Raw genomic sequence first — 21,591 nt, forward strand, 5'->3', positions numbered from 1 at the left:
AAGAAGCAGTTAGGGATTTAGCACAGGATTTAGTAAACAAGAGGCTACAACAGTTGTAAGCAGATGCTGAGAGCTAACACTTTCACCAGACCACAATTCAAGAATATATGTGATAAAGAACAACAATAACCTTGCAATGAAGGTGCTGGTTTATGATTTTCAAATATTATGAAGTTAAAAATAGTTCTGCTTATATCTTTGTTTAGTCTTTGTTTATATCAACATCAATAAACATTGGAGTGGATACAATGCTAATTTCATGTTGACAGGAAGAGGCTATTTTTGTTGCTCTCTCCCCCTCCCTCATGGTGAAGATTCTCACATCATAATTACTGCTGTTCCGGGGATCCCTTGAACACTGCAGGCAGCATCCAAGATGGCCAAGTTAGCTATAACAGGAGTGAGAGGTTGAAAGTTCCATGCTGAGTGCAGCTCTATTCATGGTACTTTGGATTCAACTCAACGTCTTAATTAGTTTTAAAAAAATGCCTGAATGGAAGATGGAACTAACTTGAGTATACTGAATAGTGAAGATGGCATGGGATCTGCTGCTGGCATCGTGAACGTGTGTAACTGCAGTAATTCTAGACACAAATAGAAAAGGAGAGTTTTAATCTTTTGGTTTTCTATGAGGAAGTCAAAGCATAGACAAGAGTCACAAACTAATAGGCAAAAACATACAAATAATGTTTAAAGTGCAAAATTCAAAGACCCACTTCCTCTACCTGCTATAAATGGCTCTTCCATCAAATAACCAGACATGCTATTTATTACACCTATCTTTCTTCCATGGCTTTCTCTTCAGTAAAATTGTGGCATCATATGCCTGAACACACTCTGGAATCAGGACTAGTCACAGCAGCCAACTTTAGACATTACACAAGAAGCACAGAGAACATGGAGCCATTTCCTCAAACCCACCATCCCATAACATCCAAATTCACCTTCAATTATATTATCTCAACAGTTCATAGGACTGATTTATTCACATAAACTATGCAGGCACTTGTCAATAAGTCTGGCACAATGATGTAGTTATTAATTTATGTTTTCTGGGATTGTTTTCTGTTTCACTTATATAAGAAGGAAGCGCTGTAGGTTTGCAAAAGAGCCTCTGTTCTGCATGTAGAAGGTTCTAGTTTCAACTCCAGGCACCTCCATCTAAAGCAGCCTTTCTCAACATTTTTTACCATTGAGAAACCCCTGAAACCCCCCAGAAGTGGTGTGATCAGGCAGAATATTGTTGCAAAGCATAGCTGTGTACACATCCACCTGGGGCCCCATCCCTTCCCACCCCCTCCAGGTCCCTCATCGGCCATTTTACAAAGGGGGGCAGGTTGACATGACAATATATGTCATATCACCCGATAAATGTTTAACAAACTTAAAAAATACATTAAAAATTAATTAACCCCAATTCAGGAAACCCTTCCAGGGACCTAAAGAAACCCCAGGGTTTCACGAAACCCTGGTTGAGAAAGCCTGATTTAAAGGATCAGGTAAGAGGTGATGTGAACGACCCCTACCTGAGAACCTGGACAGCTGCGTCCAGTGTGAGTAAACAGTACTTAATTTGATGGATCAGTGGTCTAATTCAGCATTAGTCAGTTTCAAGTGTATACACAGAGGACAGTGACTATCTAGGAAAATTTCTACATTTTGCATTCTCTTTTAGACTTCCCTTGCCACAGTATGAGACAATGGATTCTGGATCACTTAACAACAAAATTCACTGATCGTTATAATTTAGCAAATTTAAGACTAGAGAAAAAAAATCTTAAGTAGGATTCTTGATTCCACAAACTGCATAATGTGTTAATTGTATCATCCTATCCTGTTCCACTATGTTTAGGTAAAATAGCATGCAAGTTGGGCTTTTGTAAAAATACTTCTACCTGTAAACATTAAAGGTTTTTATGAGATGGTAAAATTATATTGCATGAGTCTTAGATTCACAAGGTACATTTGGAATTAAATATAGCCAGATTGATTTTGTCATACTATACTGCTTACACTATGCACAATGTTTGCAAAATATTATGAATTCTGTAGACTTCAGTAGGGTTAATGTCCTTCTAACTTGCTCTTCAGTGAACCTACAGAAGAATATTGGTACATGAAAACATCAGTTTAAACATAAATTCTCCTCAGAAACCATTATTACACCTATATCAAGCAGTACTCCTTTTTTCTGATATTATCAAGACATGTACCATCTTCATGTTTTTCTATAGATTACCTGCAAGCATTAATCTCATCTTGTCCAAGGGAGGACAGATGGTAATATACCTAGAACAATCAACATCAACGTAAATATTTTTTAAAAGACAGCCAGCATGTTTTGAGAAATTTGGAATAAAATACCTGTTTGCTATTCCTTCTTCCAGAAGAGTAACTACTTGACGGTAGTCTGTAACCACATGCTGAGACAGTCCTAGCAGAAAATGTAAAAATTATCAATGGTTAACAAAATTTCTTTCCTATTTTTTTTTGCCTTAAGAAAGCATGAGCAGAAACTATTCCTATGTGAATACCAAATGTGTGTGGAGGGGAGGATGGCTAATTTTCCCTGTTAAGCACAGTGTTGCAGCCTGAGACTTAAAGTCCAATTCTCAACACACAGGAGTGATAACTAAAAGAGCAATTCTAAGTAGTCACATCCTTCCAAATCCATTGATGCTAATGGGCTTCAAAAGGTTAGCTCTGTCTAGAAGTGCAGTTAGCTATCTCTCCTGTGTGATAAGAATCAATACAAATTTGTCACATATCTTTTGATTTATATTCAAGAGTTCTGCTTCCACAGTGGAGCTTTTCTGACCCACCCTTTTCCTGGAGAGCCAGTTTGGTGTAGTGGTTAAGAGTGTGGACTTCTAATCTGGCATGCCAGGTTCAATCCTGCTCTCCCCCACATGCAGCCAGCTGGGTGACCTTGGGCTCGCCACAGCACTGATAAAACTGTTCTGACCGAGCAGTGATATCAGGGCTCTCTCAGCCTCACAGGGTGTATGTTGTAGGGAGAGGAAAGGGGGGACGACTGTAAGCTGCTTTGAGACTCCTTTGGGTAGAGAAAAGCAGCATATAAGAACCAGCTTTTCTTCTTCTTTGCAATTCCTTGTGCCCCTCCTCAAAAAGCCATTTCATGAGTGGGTGTGGGAGTAGGGGCTTTGAGACAGCATGTGTTATTTCTTTCCACAGAAAGGTCACATATTTTCAGTACAGTTTGCATTTCATGGCCTTTTGGCTGCACTGATTACATTTTTGTCCTCTGTATATAATTGCATCCGCCAACTGAACAAAGTGGGCACCAGTCCATGCAGATTTATTCCACGTTACAGCTGTTAATCTTAAAGTGCTTCAATACTCTCCGCTAGTGTGTCTATGTGGTTTTGCAACAGAATAACACAGAATAACAGAATAATAGCAATCTTAGCAGAATATGACCTCCTATGGCAGGGATTTCCAACCAGGGGAAATATATATGCAGAGTGAATCTAAAGAATCTAAATATATATGCAGAGTGAATGCAGAGTGAATCTAAAGGTTTTTCTTTTCATTTGGCATGGGATATAATAGCTTGCTTCATTCATTCATTCATTCATTCATTCATTCATTCAATAATGCTTTCAATATACTGCCCTCCCTTTAGGCTCAGGGTGGGCAGGCTGCTTTACATCTCAAAACAAAGTAACTGCTTTACATCTCAAACCAAAGTAACTTGACCTCAATTACATTTTAAATTCACAAGGTTATCTTGACTCTAAAGCTACAACTCTACTCATTCAACTGGGTGAGTCCCATTGAACTCAGTGGGACTTACCTCATATTCAAAAGTCCTTATCTATTCCAGATAGCAGGATATTTATTATTAAATGTCTATACTGTCCTTTTCAGGACTGCCAACTTGAGGTGGTTTACACCTATATATATATATATATATATATATATATATATATATATATATATATATATATATATATATATATATATATATATATATATATATATATATATATATATATATATATATATATATATATATATATATATATATATAACAATTAAGCAGTTAAATACAGTTTTAAAATTCCATAACCACTTCAGCTGTGAGTTTTGGTTTCTGCCTTCTCCATCTCCCATTCAGGGATGGGTTACTTTATGGAGGGCCCCATATGATGATATTGGTTTCCATTATTCACTGGCCCCAAACCAAAAGCCTGGTGGAATAGCTGTGTTTTGCAGGCCTTATGAAACTGTGCAATTTCCTGTAGGGGCTGCAGCTCTTCCGGGAATTCATTCTACCAGGTAAGGGCCAGGACTGAAAAAGCCCTGGTCCTGGTTGTGGCCATGTGTACTTCTCTTGCTGGTTTGTATTGGCTGAGCGTAGCACTCTTGGGGGGGGGGTATAGACAGCTAGGCGGTCCCTCAGTTATGCTGGACCCAAGCAGTGTATGGCCTTGAAGGTCAAAACCAAAACCTTGAACTTGATCCAGAATACAACTGGGAGCCAGGGCAGTTGCCTAAGAACAGGCTGAATGTGGGCCCTACAAGATGTTATCATAAGGACCTAAGCTGCTGCATTTTGGACCAGTTGCAGTTTCAAGGTCATGGATGGAGGTACACCCACATAGAGTTACAGAAATCTAACCCAGAGGTGACTGTCGCATGGATCACTGTGTTTTATTTTAAAGCTCTCACTACTAGCCAGAACGAAGCTTAATTCAAAATTATATATTTGCACAAAATGACACACACTTCTGAAAGCGTAACTAAAATCAACAAGAGGAAAATCTGAAAACAACCTATAATATACCTTTTTAAAGCCTTCAAATATCCCACTGCTATGTTATGCATTACCAGGATAAAATCTATTCAGTCATTTGCTCTCATAACAACATTGAAAGCCAGTCACGAGACACTGTAAAACAAAGACTTCATTTCACTTTTTTAGGCATCCTGCCAATTCTTTCTAAAATTTGAACTGCAAAGCTGAATTGTTTGGAAAGACAGTCCTTCAGAAAAGTGCTGGAATTTATGGCTCTATCATAAGTCTCAGATAATAAGCAACTAAAGCCTTATATGGAGCTCCCAATGCAGAATTTCCACAAGTTGTACAAATGCCAGTGTTCTTTTTAAGCCATTGCTATGATTCTTATTAGAAAGTGGGGTAATAACATACCATCCGCTCTATAGTCAGGAAACACTATTATTTTCTCTTGAGGATAGATATTAGTTATCTCATTAGTTAGTGAAAAAGGAACCATATATGCACACTGCCACTGGAAAATAAAATACAGCTTGCAAAGGACACAACAGTGTTTTCTTTCTTTCTTTCTTTCTTTCTTTCTTTCTTTCTTTCTTTCTTTCTTTCTTTCTTTCTTTCTTTATTTATTTATTTATTTATTTATTTGATTTATATACCGCCCTCCCCGGGGGCTCAGGGCGGTTTACATGGAACTTATGAACGATACATAAAACAATCAATAACACATTGATTTATAAATCAATCCTGTTAATCGCAAAAATTATTTGAGAGAAAATATCTCTCATCAAAGAATTTTACTTCTTCAACAGCCTATTCATCCATTGTGAATTGACTACAAATTCAAAGCAAGGATTTAATGTCTCTTTTGAGGGAAAAGCTTGGAATGACATTATAAATATTTCTAGTAGTTTTCTGGCGACCAAATTATAATTTAGGAGCTGAATTACATATTACAGGAAGAAATATCATCAAGTGATACCTCTGAACGTGTAGAGTGGTTAGCCTCCACTATCACATCAAAACTGCCATTCAAGCACAAAAATAAAATAGCCTGACTGCATGAATTTCCCCACAGCTATGAAGCACACCAGCACACAAAGGGACTGGCTTGAGAGCCTTCTTGGGTAACCTTTTTCATGTTATCATCATCATTGGGATAAAAAGGTTTCTGACATCAAATCTGGAAATAATTCAGGTTTTCCTGAAAAGTCTTGGGATATACCCAGCACTACTGAGGTTGACAGGAACAGCCAGACGTTTCCATTCAAACTGAAACATGCAACATAATCTTACATCATGAATGTTGTTACATGTTTGCTACTTTGAGATTAAGACTGCAAGTTTATGAAACCTCCCTGGGAGTCACTTGAATAATGGATCTTATTACTTGCAGACCGGCTTAGCATTCTTCTCCCTGTGCCTGTGGTTCCAAACTCTACCAAATTCACTGAGTAAATGCAGATGTACAACCTGGAGATACAGCTGTCATCCTCAGGCCATGAAAGGACTTCTCCCTTGTTACTTTTGTAACTAAAAATAGCTTTTAAGTTTTACAAGTGACATTTCCACCACCACCCCATGCATTTGCAGTATACGACATTAACTGCACTAAAGGTAATATATTTCCAAGGACTCCAGAACCACTGATTTCAGGAGGAGTATTGAAAGACCTTAGTTGGATTGAAGTGAAGAGGTCCTGTGATTGTTGGGCAAATTAAAAATTGACAGATCTCCAGATCCAGATTGCAAACAGTTTATTATTGAAATTAAACACATCTTTGGAACCTTACCTGCAACCATATTCATTTATTTGCTTTTCTACAACATCAGTACTCTGAAAATACTAACAAGAACTAATTACTGTTTGAAATCAATATGTAATACAGAGAATTTGAGCTCTCAGCTTTTCCTACAATTTTTTTTAAAGATGAAACAACCAAGGAAAAGCAAAGTCCTAAATATGCGCATAATATTGTCCTGCAATTACTAACCTTGTACATATGGCCCTGTCTCAGGATGCTCACGAACACGAAGTGTGCATGGTTTTTTATGTGTTGGTTGCCTCAACAGATCTCGAACTCGTTCATTATAGATTTCTAGAAAACTGGGGGTTGGGTTGAGAGAGAGAAAACAAATTAATGCTATAAGGATTGAAGCCAACATAAATTTTTCCAACAAAAGCTATGTGAAGTGGGGAGGTAAAATCATGCTTTTCCATTGTGCCCTTTAAGCATATTTATCCAGCATTCAAGACTGCCAGACATCTATCTATACAAGGTCAAAGCAATTTTCTTAGGCTTTACTCAGAACAACTGAAAAACACAACCACATTGTGAGAGTTCAGCCAATTCCTCCCAAAAAGTAGACTTTGTTGAAAAAACTTTTTAAATTGAAGATAAAACAATGCTAACATCTCTAAACCCTTGCTAAGACTAAACACCCAGAAACCGTTGCTCTGTCTTAACTTCTAACCCCCAGTTCCAATCATAGTGCGGCCAGCTGCTGGCTGCACCCTGATTAGCCCTATTCCAGCTCAGACACCCCGGACACGCTCCACCCCCCCGGCCGGTTTCACAAATATTAAGAGGAACCATGAATAAGATGCTAGGGATATCAACAGAATATCCTCAGATAAAACATGTTTTTCTTTCCCCCAACAGTTCTAAATTGATTGCCTGTTTATCAGGCAGCAACGTATTTTTCCTAAAAACAATTGTACTGTGATGGAATTTTTTATTTCCAACTTCAAGCTCATACTTTGTATTACATTACACATTAGAATACTTTGGAATTGGGATGTAAGAAAGATTTCCTGATGTGGAAATCGCTAGACAGGTGGCCAATTAATAGGAATATTGTTCTGCAAACTGCATACATTCCATATGAATTTCAGAAATCAATGACTGCAGCAAACACAGCAGCTGTCCTTTTGAGCAATTAGTCTGAAAAAGTATACTATACAGGTGGGGAAATGGAACATGCATCCACAATACCCCTGATTTAAACTTACAAGCAGAATAACTCTTTTGAGCAGCTCTTCATAAAATACTGCAAGACGGATAAGCATGTACATATTCCATGCCTACAATTTCCAAAATTCAACATTTTCACTTCTACATGACAATAAGAGAGAGAAACACACCTACCTGACTTCTACTCTACAAGATGCTGGCTGTTTTAAATACTCATCTTCCCTTGAAAACAGCCCCTATACAAATCAAGCATTTACAATTTTTTAATTATCTGGGACAAAAGCATCGGTTACATTTAAACAAACTGAAATGTTTAGATTAATAAAATAAGTACCTCACATATACGGGGAGTTAATCCAACAGTTGCCTTGAAATTCAAAGAAAAACATTATAAGATTCCTGCTGATTTATGCATATTAAGGTCACTGTAGTATGTACTGAAAACCCATAGCTGTAACAGCTCTCCAGTAATAAGTGTCAACAATGTGGAAATTTTAGAAATGGTTATGGAAATTAATCCCATTTGTTTTGGTAAATCACATTGATTAACAATTCTGATTTTAGCACTAGTCAGATTATAAACCTGGTTGTCTGGGAAGAACTTCATAAGAACAAATTCTTCACTATCCAAACAGTTATTTGTATCATATATACTGAAGAATGCTTCATGCTTACCACAAGAGCAAGTAAGATACAATGTCCAAATTCGACTTCAGTACTGGACACGTGTAGTCAAAATAAATCCAGACAATTAACACTACAGATTACTTGATGGAATTACATGTTTTGCCTATACACATGCAATTTACTCATGGGATAGAGTTGTGTCTGAGGGAAGCAGCTGCATTGGCTGCCAGCTGAATCACAGATCAGGCTTAAGGTTCTGGTACTCACCTATAAAGCCTTACGCGGGATGGGCCCAGCATACCTGAGGGACCACCTCTCTGTACATACTTCACACTCTGCCACCAGCTGTTGATCTCTGGTCCCAAGGAAGCATGCTTGACCTCAACCTGGGCCACAGCCTTCTCCATCCTGGCCCCCACCAGGTGGAATGAGCTCCCAGAAGAGGTCCAGGCCCTGTCAGAGCTATCACAGTTCTGCAGGGCCTACAAAAGGGAGCCCTTCCACTAGGCATTTCGTTGAGGCCCAACAGAAGCAACAACATTGACTGATCCCTAGAACACTTCCCTCACACATATGTGCTCTTGAAGCAAACAAAAGGGCAACCCTGGAGTGACCAACCTATGAGATTGAGTTTACTGTTGTTTCAATTGATGTTTAATTAAAAAAATCATTATCACCAAATATTATTGTTACTACAGTTGTTATCCTACTGTTATTACTGAGCCATATTTTTACTTGTACTATGTTTTCCAAGTTTTCTGTAAACCGCTCTGAGCTACGAGGGTGGTATATAAATATAATTAATTAATTAATTAATTAAAAATTAAGAAATCAGAATACAATAAAGCTTACAAAAGATCATTTTATCCTCTTTGGAATGGTTGATTTTGGTCAATTCACACGTTGCTACAAATACATTGTGATATGTTGTTCTGGAGTGCTCTTTAACTCTCAATAGTAGATTTACAAGGTAAGCAGGATGTTGTGAGGAAGACCCTCCTTTGTAAACTCAGTCCTTGTACAGGAGCTTGGATACAAATCACATTGAGTATACTGCATAATTTTACCTTATATTTGTGCATGTGTACAGAGAAAGTACACAGAAATACTTGATTTTGCAATTGTTACTCTATCTCTAAGCAAATATAAATTGCAGTTATAATAACAAATTAATATGCAACAAAATATTAGAAAAACATATTTAAATCAACTTATTTAAATTGCCTTGATCAGTAACTATCTGGAATGAGCATTTTCATAAATTTCAGCAGAAGGGATGTCAGTATCAGCAATAAGTAGCACAACAGAATCAGAGTCCAATAGCACCTTTAAGACCAACAAAGATTTATTCAGGGCGTGAGCTTTCGAGTGCAAGCACTCTTCCTCAGACTATGAACTGACCATCATAACAGTATGAAAGCTGTTAGTCTGACAAAGAGTGCTCACACCTTGAAAAAATCTTTGTTGGTTTTAAAGGTGCTACTGGACTCTGATTTTATTGTGCTACTTCAGACCAACACAGCCACTCATCTGAATCTAGCAATAAGTAGTATACAGTTTACATTTCTGAATACTATAAAAAGGAAACTTCCCCAGTGGAAAACGGTAGCTTGTAGCAGATAGTAAAGATGGTAAAGACAGTTCAAACTACAGGCAAATGAATAATAAAAACACAAAATGAAATTAAAAAATGTAGCTCACTGGAGTTCCCATCATGGTGTATGTTTTCCCTGAACCAGTCTGTCCATATGCAAAAAGACAAATGTTGTATCCTTTAAAAGCACCAGATAATACTGAAGTACCAAGGTCCTGAAAAATCTGCAATAAACCAAGGAAAATACATAATTACACTTCAAAAGTATAGCTTGCTTCACATACTTTGTGTATGTGTTTATTATTCAGAAGGCTAAAATACTTTGGAATTAGTAGTAGCGTAAGGCAGTGGTTCCCAACTTTTTTATCACCGGGGACCGGTCAACGCTTGACTATTTTACTAAGGCCCGGGGAGGGGGTTAGTCTACTAGATTACGCCGGAGGGGCGGGCTTAGCTGGTGGCCACTATAGCTCCTCTGATTGGGCAAACAGACGAGAAGGATGGGGGAGCAAGCTGGGCTCTGTTTCTTTTTGCCGTGGTCGCTGAAGGCAGCGGGCAGGAATCTCGTTGCTGCGGAGTTCTGTGGGCTGCCCTGGGAATAAGGCGCTCCTGGATGTGAGATGAGGGAGTCCTAGCAGAGCAGGAATGGAGAAGGGGAGCTTTGTGACCTGGACTTCTGCAAAGTTGGGTTGACATTGGTGGGCTGAAGCACCAACTTCTTAGACAAAGCTACAGCCTGGTACCGACTGATCCACGAGCCGGTCCCGGTCTCCGGACCGGGGGTTGGGGATCACTGGCGTAAGGGACGTTGAGGATTATGATTTAAAAAAATGCATTGGCCAATTAAAATGGATGTCATTAGTGCACATAGGTAATATATCACCTGACAGGCAATAAGAGAACAGATTTTTAAATTTATGATTGAATAAGGAATAAACAATGAGCTTTTGGCTAAATAATTAATGTAATTCATTCTCAAACATATTTGAATTGTCTTTGACTATATCCAGGTTCTGACAAAGAATTCCAACAAAGAATTCTGAAAGGTGCCATTATGGTACACATATTTTTAGTAATTTTTTTTGTATGAACAGGTATACAGGATGGGATGGGATTATGGAATCTTAAAGTAGATATAGAGTAAGCTATTTTACTGTGCACAAGATTTGCTGCAGAATGTTGCTTATAAGAATTTTTCAAATAAATATCTCCATCTCTTCTTTTCAGATCAAAGTACTTTCAAGCATCACAAGTAGAATTTTCAAGGGAGGTTTCGTGCCATCAATACCATGATAAAAAGGAATCAAATCTCAAAAGCACTGGAACACAATTTGGAGCTTCATTTGAGGCTCTTGGGATCCCATCCTTATTCCAGAATGATTACTAACTTGGAATTCTGTTGCTGTCTGGCATGATTGTTCTACATCCAAGGTTCTGGATTTAATAAACTTGAATCTGAATGACAAAATCAGAGTCCAGTAGCACCTTTAAAACCAACAAAGATTTATTCAAGGCGTGAGCTTTCGAGTGCAAGCACTCTTCCTCAGACTATGAACTACCATCACGACAGTGGGAATATAAGGCAAAAGTTAATTCTGTTAAATTAGTAAACATCCAAATACAGCCATATGATAATTCTTTGCCAAAGCAGCCAATCAGTACCCCTCACATCCAGTTGTAGTTCACAAAAACAAACGTGGAGGCAATCTAGTGGCCATTGAAAGACTTATCTTCCATTAATCTATTTAATCCCCTTTTAAAGCTATTTATTCCTGCAACCATCACTATATCCTCTGGCAGTGAATTCCACATTTTAATCACTCTGTGTAAAGCAGTATTTCCTTTTGTCCATCCTGAACATATTGCCCATCAGCTTCATTGGATGCTCTCAAGTTCCAGTATTCTCAGGGAGGAGGAAAAATTATCTTCATCAAATCTCTCCACCCCATGCATAACTTTATAAACCTCTATCATTTATTTAAGGAATAAATCCAGCACTAACTTTTTGGGTGGGAAATATTACAAAATGACTTATTGGAAGGAATTGCACATTTATCAGCATGAATGGAAAAGGGATTTGGGATGAGTAGAAGCCTGGAATTTGATTTGGTTCAAAAATCTTCTCAACTTTATATCTACAGGTCGAACAGAAAATCTAGATAATATTCTATTAACTACTGTGAGCAATTTATTATCTAGTTGTCCATTATTCCCTTAATGTAGACATATTTATTGAACCTAAGATGTTTCCCATGTGATTCAATCTAGAGAATACACACAAATTCAAATTGCTGTTTTTCCCATTTATCTATGGAATCTGATAACCATTTTCATGATGTTATATGTCAATTTAACCTCACACTTGCCTATAAGTATGAACTGATTACTTCCATTGCATCATATTGTATTTGAGAAAGTGGGTGTGCACACGAAGGCTCATACCTTGAATAAAACTTTGTTGGTCTTAAAGGTGCCTCTTGGCTCTATATTTGTTCTGCTGCTTCAGGCCAACACAGCTACCCACTTGGTTCTATTCCAGTGGTAACTGACAATAGCCAACCCATGATTTATTTAAAACCCAAAATTATCTTATCTGTTGTTAATCTAGGAACTGATTCAGCTTCATGTAGCGGTTAAAATCAGCAGCTTCTAATCTGGGGAGCTGGGTTTGAGTCCCTGCTCCTCCACATGCAGCCAGCTGGGTGACCTTGGGTTCATCACAGTCCTGATAGTGCTGTTCTGACTGAACAATGCTATCAGAGCTCTCTTAGCCTTACCTACCTCACAGGGTGTTGTGAAGAGAGGAAGGGCAACTGTAAGCTGTTTTAAGACTCCTTCAGATAGTGAAGAGCAGGGCATAAAAGCCAACTCTTTTTCTTCAACATATTTTTTACTGCTGCCCAATTAAAAAATTAATCAGCTAAGAAACTATGCAACCACAACAAGTACATTAGGATATAATTTATCATTTTCTTGAGCTATCTTTAAACTTTTACGTTAAATGGAGACCTAGAACTTATTTTGTGCTTGATTATCACTGCTTGCTGCATGTTTGGGGGGAAACAAAACCTCTGTTGTTAATAAACAGGTAAAAGCAATATAGGATTTAATGTTAATATCAAATCTAACATACTATATTAGACTGATGACAAATGGGCATTATTTACCATTAGAATTATTTACAGAATTAACTTTGGCTTTATATTTCCACTGTTCTGGTGGGTAGTTCATAGTGAGGAAGTGTGCCTGCACTCGAAAGCTCATGCCTTGAATACATTTTTGTTGGTCTTAAAGGTGCTACTGGACTCTGGTTTTGTTGCATTCTTTACCATGTACTAAAACAAGTTCCAAGATAAAATATAGCGATATGGTCTTTTCTCACTGTTATGATTTTAAAATTGCCCAATATGACTGTTTACGCACTGGGAACTAAACTGCCTCAGCTCTCGGGCAGGAACACATATCAGGGGTGGATGAGGCGCACTGGGCCAAATGCTTCCCCATGTGGGTGCAGGAAGAGGTAGGACAACCTGCCACGACCAAAACTCCAGCCTGCAGTCCGGCATGAAATCTCCAGTGCATAAATGGTAAAACATACGATGGATAAATATAATACTGAACTGTGTCTCTTTTGTGATTTATGAAAGGAAGTTACTTCTGTAACAGTCCAACAGAAGTCCAAGTCTTATCTTCAGAGTTTGGGAGCTAAGCAGGGTTGTCTGCAGTCAGTACTTGCGTGGTAGATTACCGAGGAAGACTGGGCCTCCTATGCAGCAATGACATGTGTGCTACTGGCATTTGCTAATATAAAGAATTCATTTCACCTAATCTCTTCTTTCTGATCTAAAGAATCTAAATCAATTTTCTTTAACAAACAAAATACTCAAATATAGACCACTAGACCCACAAAAAGCTTGGAATGGAATGGAAAAAAATGGAATGACTGAGGCAGTTATCAAATAATCTATTATTCCCAGAGTCTTGCTTTCAGTTCTTTTAAGTATCATTTCATGATGCTGTGCAACAATAATCAGAAACCTTAGTATTGGCAAACTTGACCAACACCTTCATTTTTCACATCTTTATTTTTAAGATCCCAGTCGAGCGTTTTAATGCTGTTGAGAAGTGGGTATTTTTTTTCCTTTTCATGGCACATGTCTGCTCCTCCCAGATATTCCCCAGCCTTTTCCCATCCTTTCTAATATCTACTTTGCTCTGGATGGCTGCCATGTGGGTAGGAAAATTCACATGTTCCTGATCCTGCCCACATAACAGTCATTTCTCCTAAGGTAGCACAACAAAAGTTACGTCCAATAGCACCTTTAAGACCAACAAAGATTTATTCAAGGCATGAGCTTACAAGCGCATGCACTGCCTGATGAAGAGTGCATGCACTCTGAAGCTCCCACCTTGAAAAAGTTTTTGTTTTGTTTTAAAGGTGCTATTGGACTCAACTTCTGTTGTGCTACTTCAGACCAACACAGTTACCCACTTAAATCTTTCTCCTAAGGTAGTCATTTCTTCTCCCAATCATCAAAATTTTCTTTAAAAAAAAATCTCTGTAACAAAATGGAATATAGACTTATTTTTCAGAAACAAAAGCTGGAAGTGCAAATAAACTGACATATCATGGTATACTGACATATCATGGTAAACTGACATATCATGGTATACTGATGCAAAACTATTACAATCACTGATTTAATAAAAATTACCAGGGAAACCTACTTTGCAGCAGCGACAGGGAAACTACTCAAAAACTCCTCCCAAAAGAACTGACTTCTACTATCACCAAGAATTCCTAATTAAGTGGAATTTCTCTTCACAGTCACCACTTATCAATGTAAATTTATTTTAATTCAGCAAACATGGTTGTTGTATACATGAGACCATTTCAGATAAGACAGATTCAATACCGGCATGTCAATAACTACATAAAGCCGTGAAGTGGGTTCAGTTTCCTAACTGCAATGGCTAATTCATTCAAGTCAAATGAGTTATGTGTTGCAGTGTCTCCTGTCTAGTCAATTTCATCCAACTGCCTGAGAAGTTGTCAAAAATGCAGGGGCTGTGAGTGTTCATGCCTGTCCTGGGGCTGCTTCCACAATGATATGGAAGATACTGACAGGACAAGAAGTCCAAACGGGGGCCCACCTGTTGAGGGTTCTGGATCTGAATGACTGGCAAGCTTCATCCAGGCTGAAACATCAAATGACTATATAAGGGGCCTTCTTTTCTCTATGTCTTAGCCCTTGATCCACTGAGCTTTGCTGTTCTCACATGTCTAAGTTGTCCCTTTTGCAGTCTGCCTCAGATCCCTTTGCCTCCATTCTCTGCAAGAAATGACTCCAACCATCCTTCTCCCTGCAAGCTTTTAACTCTCTTCCCTTCCCTGGCGCCACTTCTGCTTGTTTTCCCCAGATTCTGGAGTTGCTGCCACAGTTAAGTGGGCATCCTTGTGCCTTTCCCAGGCAGCCTTGGCCAAGCTTCCTGGCTGCTATCCTAGGCCGGCACAACCCAACTGCAGCTGTCAGCAGACAACAAGAGGAAATGTTTTACTCCATGTTAGCTGAATAATTAGCTTATTTCTCCAAATAACAATGGGAGAGAAATCGAAAGGCAAAAATGATTTTTGAGCAGTTACTCCTTCTGACCACTTCTACCATTCCTGAGCAAAGACAGAAGGAAAAGGTGTTACCCATTTATGCCTTTCACGATTCCTTTTAACTTTTATCCCACATTGTTGTAATATGTTAACACCAAAATATATATTTTTAAATATTTTAAACTAAGAAAGTTGCTACTGAGGTGCAGCTTCTAGATATCTACTTATGCGTGTGCATCTTATTTCAAGTAGTAAACTAATTCCAACAGTGGAAGCACTGCAAAAAGGGAATCAATGCAGAAGAGAGTATTCAATAACCAAAATATGTATCTGTATACAGGCTAATTTTGTATTCACTTTCATTTACAATCACTACTTTAACAGTTCAATTGAAATACACACATGTTGTTCAGGGGATAGATGAAAAGAGAGAAAGGGAGGTATGGCAGGGGGAGAAGCAGTATTGAAAGAAGTTGTCCAAGATACAGGAATGCTCAGACCCCTTCTAACCTTTGTACCATCTCAAGAGATGCAGGGGGTGAGGTAAAGGGAAATAACCCAACTTTGACATTGATGTTGCACAATGCCAGATCTAGCAATAAAAAAAAAACATGACTCTGCAGAGTTACTTTGCAGAGTCTAAGGTAGACCTGGCATGTGTGACTGAGACCTGGATGAGGGAGGGTGAAGCAGTCACCCTGAAAGAGCTTGCCCCACCAAGTTACTCAATCTTCCATGAGTCTTGCGGGGGGGGAGATGACAATGCTGATCCAGGATCTTTCTCTTAGAGGGAGAAATGATCCAAGGTATTGAATGTGTGGTCTTGGGGTGGGACTCAATCAAGACACTGGACACCTGGCTGATGTTCCGACAGTTTACTGCACTGGCAGATGCCCTGATTAATCTACTGGAGGAGGAGGCTGCCTGAGCTTATTCTGGGAGACTCCAGTATCCACGCAGATGAGGCTGCCTCTAATCAGAATCCGGTTATGCGTCTTCCACAGCAGCACTAGATTTCTCGCAGTTTGTTACTGTTCCCACCCATCAAGCAGGACATACTTTGGACTTGATCTTTGACGTTGGGGTGGAGGTTTTCTGTAAATAGAGCGCCATGGTCTTTACTCTGGAGGCCCAGCTCCATACACGACCACCCTGTATAGACAGTGGGTGTATTTTGCCCGCCTGCAGAGACTTATGGATCCAACTGGTTTCCTAAATGCTCTGCAGGGCTCTGGTGGCTTAGTCAATAAGCTAATGTTTGGCAACGATTATCAACTGCCGTCAACAATATTGAGTTAGGTGAAGAACCATGACGAAGCATCAAGAACATTTTATAGGACCCTTATGAAAGCCTATGAGATAGCAGTGAAATTCACACCTAAGGAGGACCCTTGGCCATCTCCAGGGGTGATCTGATATTTTCAGATACTACACCCAGACAGAGTGCTAGCTTCAGTGAGGTGAACCACATGCCCTTGGACCCCTACCTCTCATGGCTCATGAAAGCAGGTGGTGGGAGGACTGGAGAACCTCTCCATGAGACTGTGAACTTGTCAGGGAAATTCCCGGGGAGCCTAAAGTAGGTCCAGCTTTTTCAGTAAAGGCCAAACCACTGCAGTTACTGCTCCATCTCACATCCAGCATTTCTGGGAAAGATGCTTGAATGGGCCATTGCAGACCAGCTGAAAGCTTTCCTAGAATCCTAGAATTGGAAGGGACCTCCAGGGCCATCCTTGATGACTCATTCCAGTTCAACTTCTGGTGGGACCATGGGGTGGAGACAGATGTGGATAGCCTCCAGAGGCAGCAGAACAAAGGCAGGTCAGTGCTGTTGGTGCTATTGGATCTCACAGCAGTACTTGACACAGTCAGCCATGAGCTCTTGACGTGTTGCCTTGCAGACAAGATATGGGTGAAGATATGGGAGTCAGATTTACAGTGGCTGACCTCTTTCCTTCAAGGTTGTGGACACAGGGTAGCTATGGGGAAGAGCAGTCTTGCTACTATCCACTTGTTACTGTCCGTAGGGTGTAATTCTCTTCCTAATATTATTTAACATCTATATGAACCCTCTCATACAGTTGGTCTGGAGGTACGGGGTATCAGCAGCTCTTCCTGTTGATGGGTGGCCAGACAAACACACACTCTGACTCATTGGTCAGATGCATGGACATTGTGGCTAGATGGTTATGAAAGAGTTACCTGAAACTCAGCCCCCTGAAGAAGTGGCCCTGTGGCCAGGGAAGAAAGGGCCTCACTTGATATTTACAGTACAGAAACTTTCCCCCAAACAAAGTCCTGTAGTCCTTTCTGTACTTATGCAGTAAGCTTGCCTTGTATTTTACTTCTTGGAAGTGTGTATGGTTTAAAAGAGTCAGGCTACTTAAGCAAACAGTGTGAAAAAATGCCCTGTATTCAGCATAGCAGACACCCCTGTCTTGAAGTATCCATTACAATCATGAACACAATTTACCTCACACAATTATTTACATCTAATTAAAATATCCCATACCTAGTACTATTTCTAAATACATTCATATTTCTAAATACATTCATATAATTGCAGCCTCAGACATAAATATATATCTATGCTTAGCATACTTCTTGTACTTACAGTACTTTTCTTTACATTTCTGATCAAGGGTGTAGAATTTGTACAGTGCTTGAACATACTGGTGCTACATAGCTTTATTATTATATTTTATCTAATGGACTAGTAATGATACGTAACAGATAAGTACAGTCTAACAGTTGACTGGTGTTACGAAGATGACTGCACAATTTTGTGCCATTCTCTGTGTTATTGAACTTACTAGGGAGAAAGCCCATTTTATTTAAAAATAAAATGGGCACTAGGCCCTTCCCCAGCGACGCCTTCGCAGGGTGAAGGCTTCCCGGGGCCTGGCAGTCCCGCAGCCAGACATGCTTGCTCCCCGCCCCCCCCCTGCAGCAGGCAGCGCTCAGCATGGGGAGAAGACCATGGCCGGTGAGTCGGGGACGTGGCAGGGCCGGTCTTCACTCTGCAGCGAAGGCCATGAGTCCCTGGCGTCACGTGGACACCCTCCCCACCCATGAGCTGTTGCTTGTGGGCGGGAAAGGAACAGGGCTGCAGCATCTTTGATGCGGCATCCCTGCTCCTTTCCCCAGCGCAAAGGGACCCGGCCTGCAGACTTACCTGTGGCAAAGCCTCTTCCCTTGGCGCGGCGACTCCCCGGCCGGGCCAGCTGAGGACGGGCCAAGAAGCCAATGCGGAGCCACGCTTTGCACGGCTCTTGCTTGGCCCTGGAGTGACACTTCGCGGCTCTTGATTGCCCCCTCCGAGTTTTTATCACGGACTCGGCCCACCCCTTCTCCTCCCCTTTACCCCTTAGCCTTTTATTTATACCACTCCACAGGAGCGGTTTAAAGATGGCATCCAGGCACATTTTATTAGTTAAACCATGCTTTACACACCGAAACTCACAAGAGTTTTGTTTCAACTTTCGTAAGACCTCGATCTCCATAAACTCATATGGAAATATGAAGAACTCATATAATGATTTATGTTAAGTCCATATCAATCTGCTGACTAGAACAAGACTGCAACTTCTGACAAAATTATTCATATTTGCAAGACACAGTAAATAATCTACCCCTACTGTAAAAAGCTATCCCCTACTGACAGAAGCTATTATAGAAAGTATGCAGAGAATGGAGTTCTGTGTTATTGAAAAGTAAAAGACTAATGCAGGAAGGAAGACCTAATGTAAAAGCTTTGTTTCAATGATACAAGGTCTTTTCTGCATGTGAACTCTCATGAGGAATACCAAATTAATCCCTGTTGAAGGCTTTCTGTGTGCAAAGAAAGCAGCCACCAGAACACAGGGAACCCCATTATGCTCCTTAATTGAGTAAGAAACTTCTGCTATGACACTAGGTTTAAGCAACATTACCCTATTCAGACTGAAAAGAAAGAGTAAGACTGTGGTCATTTTGGAGCATTTTTTCTCTCCTGTAAATAAATGACTGGCGACACTACCAGGAATCCTAGCCAATCCTCCTCAATTCTTTACTCAATTAAACAGGAAGTGAAATAGAAAAGAAGTCTGCTCTCCTAACATATATTATCTTATTGGCTATGTGGCTAGAGCAGGGGTCTGAAGATCTTAAATAATTTCCTGATTCTCTACTACATAATTTCAAGTTGATATCTCTGCAATCATGCTCCTGTGTAAACAAGGAAATATTATGTCTTTCTCATCTCCCTTCAGAGGTTTTCCTGGCAAGTCTTAGGCAAAGACAGCTATAGCTGTGCTAGGCGGGGTGTGTTTGTGTGTGTGTGTGTGTGTGTGACTTTTAAAGCTCATTATTAATCTATTTTACATCTGCAGTGCTTCCTCATAAAGCAGAATGGGAGGGTATCACAAGTATAAAAAACATCTAGTAAATGTGAAATGGTAGGTGTAACTATTTTCAGTATAATAAGAAATAAATAAGGAAATAAAATATAATGGAACTTGCCACAGTCCCGTGAATAGATATGCACATTTAATCTGACTTCTTGGATATAACACAAATGTAACTGTGGATGTTTGCACGTAGGGAGTGACCCTTTTCAATAAATAGCACCACACAAGACAGCAACAAAGGATTCTGGAGAAGGAAAAAATGATTACTGTAAATTAGGCTTTTATTATTTTTAACATGCAAATTTTGACACATACAGAGCATACCAAACCCAAATTTATGTCAGAGGGCAACAAAAATCTGTTTATACTAGATTATAGCAGTTTTTCCATTATTCAAGATAAGAACAGGTACAGCCAATAATCTAGTATTTGTGTAGTTTTTATAAAGTGGCACTATTTGTTACCTTCAAATGCTAGAAGAAGAAGAGTTGGTGCTTATATGATGCTTTTCTCTATCCGAAGGAGTCGTCAGGTGGCTTACATTCACCTTTCCTTTCCACTCCACACAAAATACACCCTGTGAGGTAGGTGAGGCTGAGAGAGCCCTGATATCACTGCTTGGTAAAAACTGCTTTATCAGTGCTGTGGTGAGCCCAAGGTCACCCAGCTGGCTTCATGTGGGGGAGTGGTGAATCAAACAGGGCTCGCCAGATTAGAAGTCTGCACTCCTAACCACTATACCAAGCTGCCTCTTAAAACTTTAAAGGACTACAAGACAGAATTTAATCTTAAACCAATACTTTTCAAATTTAACCATAACCGTATATTACAAATTGTACAAATGTAAGTGGTTGACCGCATCTAATTTAATTTCCTTCAATAAATAGGAAATTTAAGAATCCAATATAGCAATTTGGCTGACAGGATCATAGGATGCTTGGAAACTGAACAACTAGGAAGGAAAAATGTTTTAGGACAAGAATATTTAAGACAATAGCTGTTATGGAGTAAGAAAAGGACCAATGCTGTAAATGACACGAATTTTACATCCCCATACAAAACAAGAAAAAGTCATTACACAATGTACGGTTAAGTGCTATTTAGCATTTATTTAGTGACTTAAATAAAACTGAATTCACACGTGGATGAAAAGAAAATCTGTAAACAGCAAGAGCAAGGATCAATAAAGAAGAAAAGAAACAGGAAAGACATCTAATCAACACAATGCAATAATCAGGCTCTTTAAAATTCCTGAGAAGTATGACCATCATACAATGCAATGCTTTTTTTCTTTATTTCACTAGCTCCTACTATCTTCAACTTGTCTTTATTACTGTATTTTCATACTATGCTTCCATCATTACAAGAACCCCATTATAAGAAACCCGTGAAGAGCACATATTACACCTGGACTGATTCTGCGGTTACTTTGTTTATTCCATTGTGGATCCTGCTGAATTCAGACTGATCTGAATTCAGGTCTTCCTCTATTCCTCCCCCTCCCCATTGAAACAGAAAAGGGTTCTGCACATGATTAGGGAAGCTCAGAAGGGAGCCTCAAGCGCAGCTGGAGCCTCTTTCCTTCTTTTTTTGAATGGGGGAGGGAGGATTGGAGACAGCAGAGGAGGGGGAATAAATCCAAG

At 39.5% G+C, this 21,591-nt stretch overlaps 1 protein-coding gene across 2 annotated transcripts in view; it reads right to left on the reverse strand.

The window, feature by feature from the left end:
- STARD9 (StAR related lipid transfer domain containing 9) overlaps positions 1-21,591 on the reverse strand; it is a 110,443-nt gene that overhangs the window by 71,541 nt on the left and 17,311 nt on the right. For both annotated transcript variants that reach the window (XM_077322734.1, XM_077322736.1), the window contains exons 4-9: positions 10,063-10,179; positions 8,069-8,101; positions 7,909-7,970; positions 6,754-6,866; positions 2,365-2,434; positions 512-584 (exon numbers count right to left, since the gene is read on the reverse strand). In XM_077322734.1, the coding sequence (XP_077178849.1) occupies positions 512-584; positions 2,365-2,434; positions 6,754-6,866; positions 7,909-7,970; positions 8,069-8,101; positions 10,063-10,179 (468 nt within the window). The remainder of the gene's footprint in view (positions 1-511; positions 585-2,364; positions 2,435-6,753; positions 6,867-7,908; positions 7,971-8,068; positions 8,102-10,062; positions 10,180-21,591) is intronic.

This window comes from Paroedura picta, chromosome 2 (genome assembly GCF_049243985.1).
Source record: "Paroedura picta isolate Pp20150507F chromosome 2, Ppicta_v3.0, whole genome shotgun sequence".
NCBI lineage: Eukaryota > Metazoa > Chordata > Lepidosauria > Squamata > Gekkonidae > Paroedura > Paroedura picta.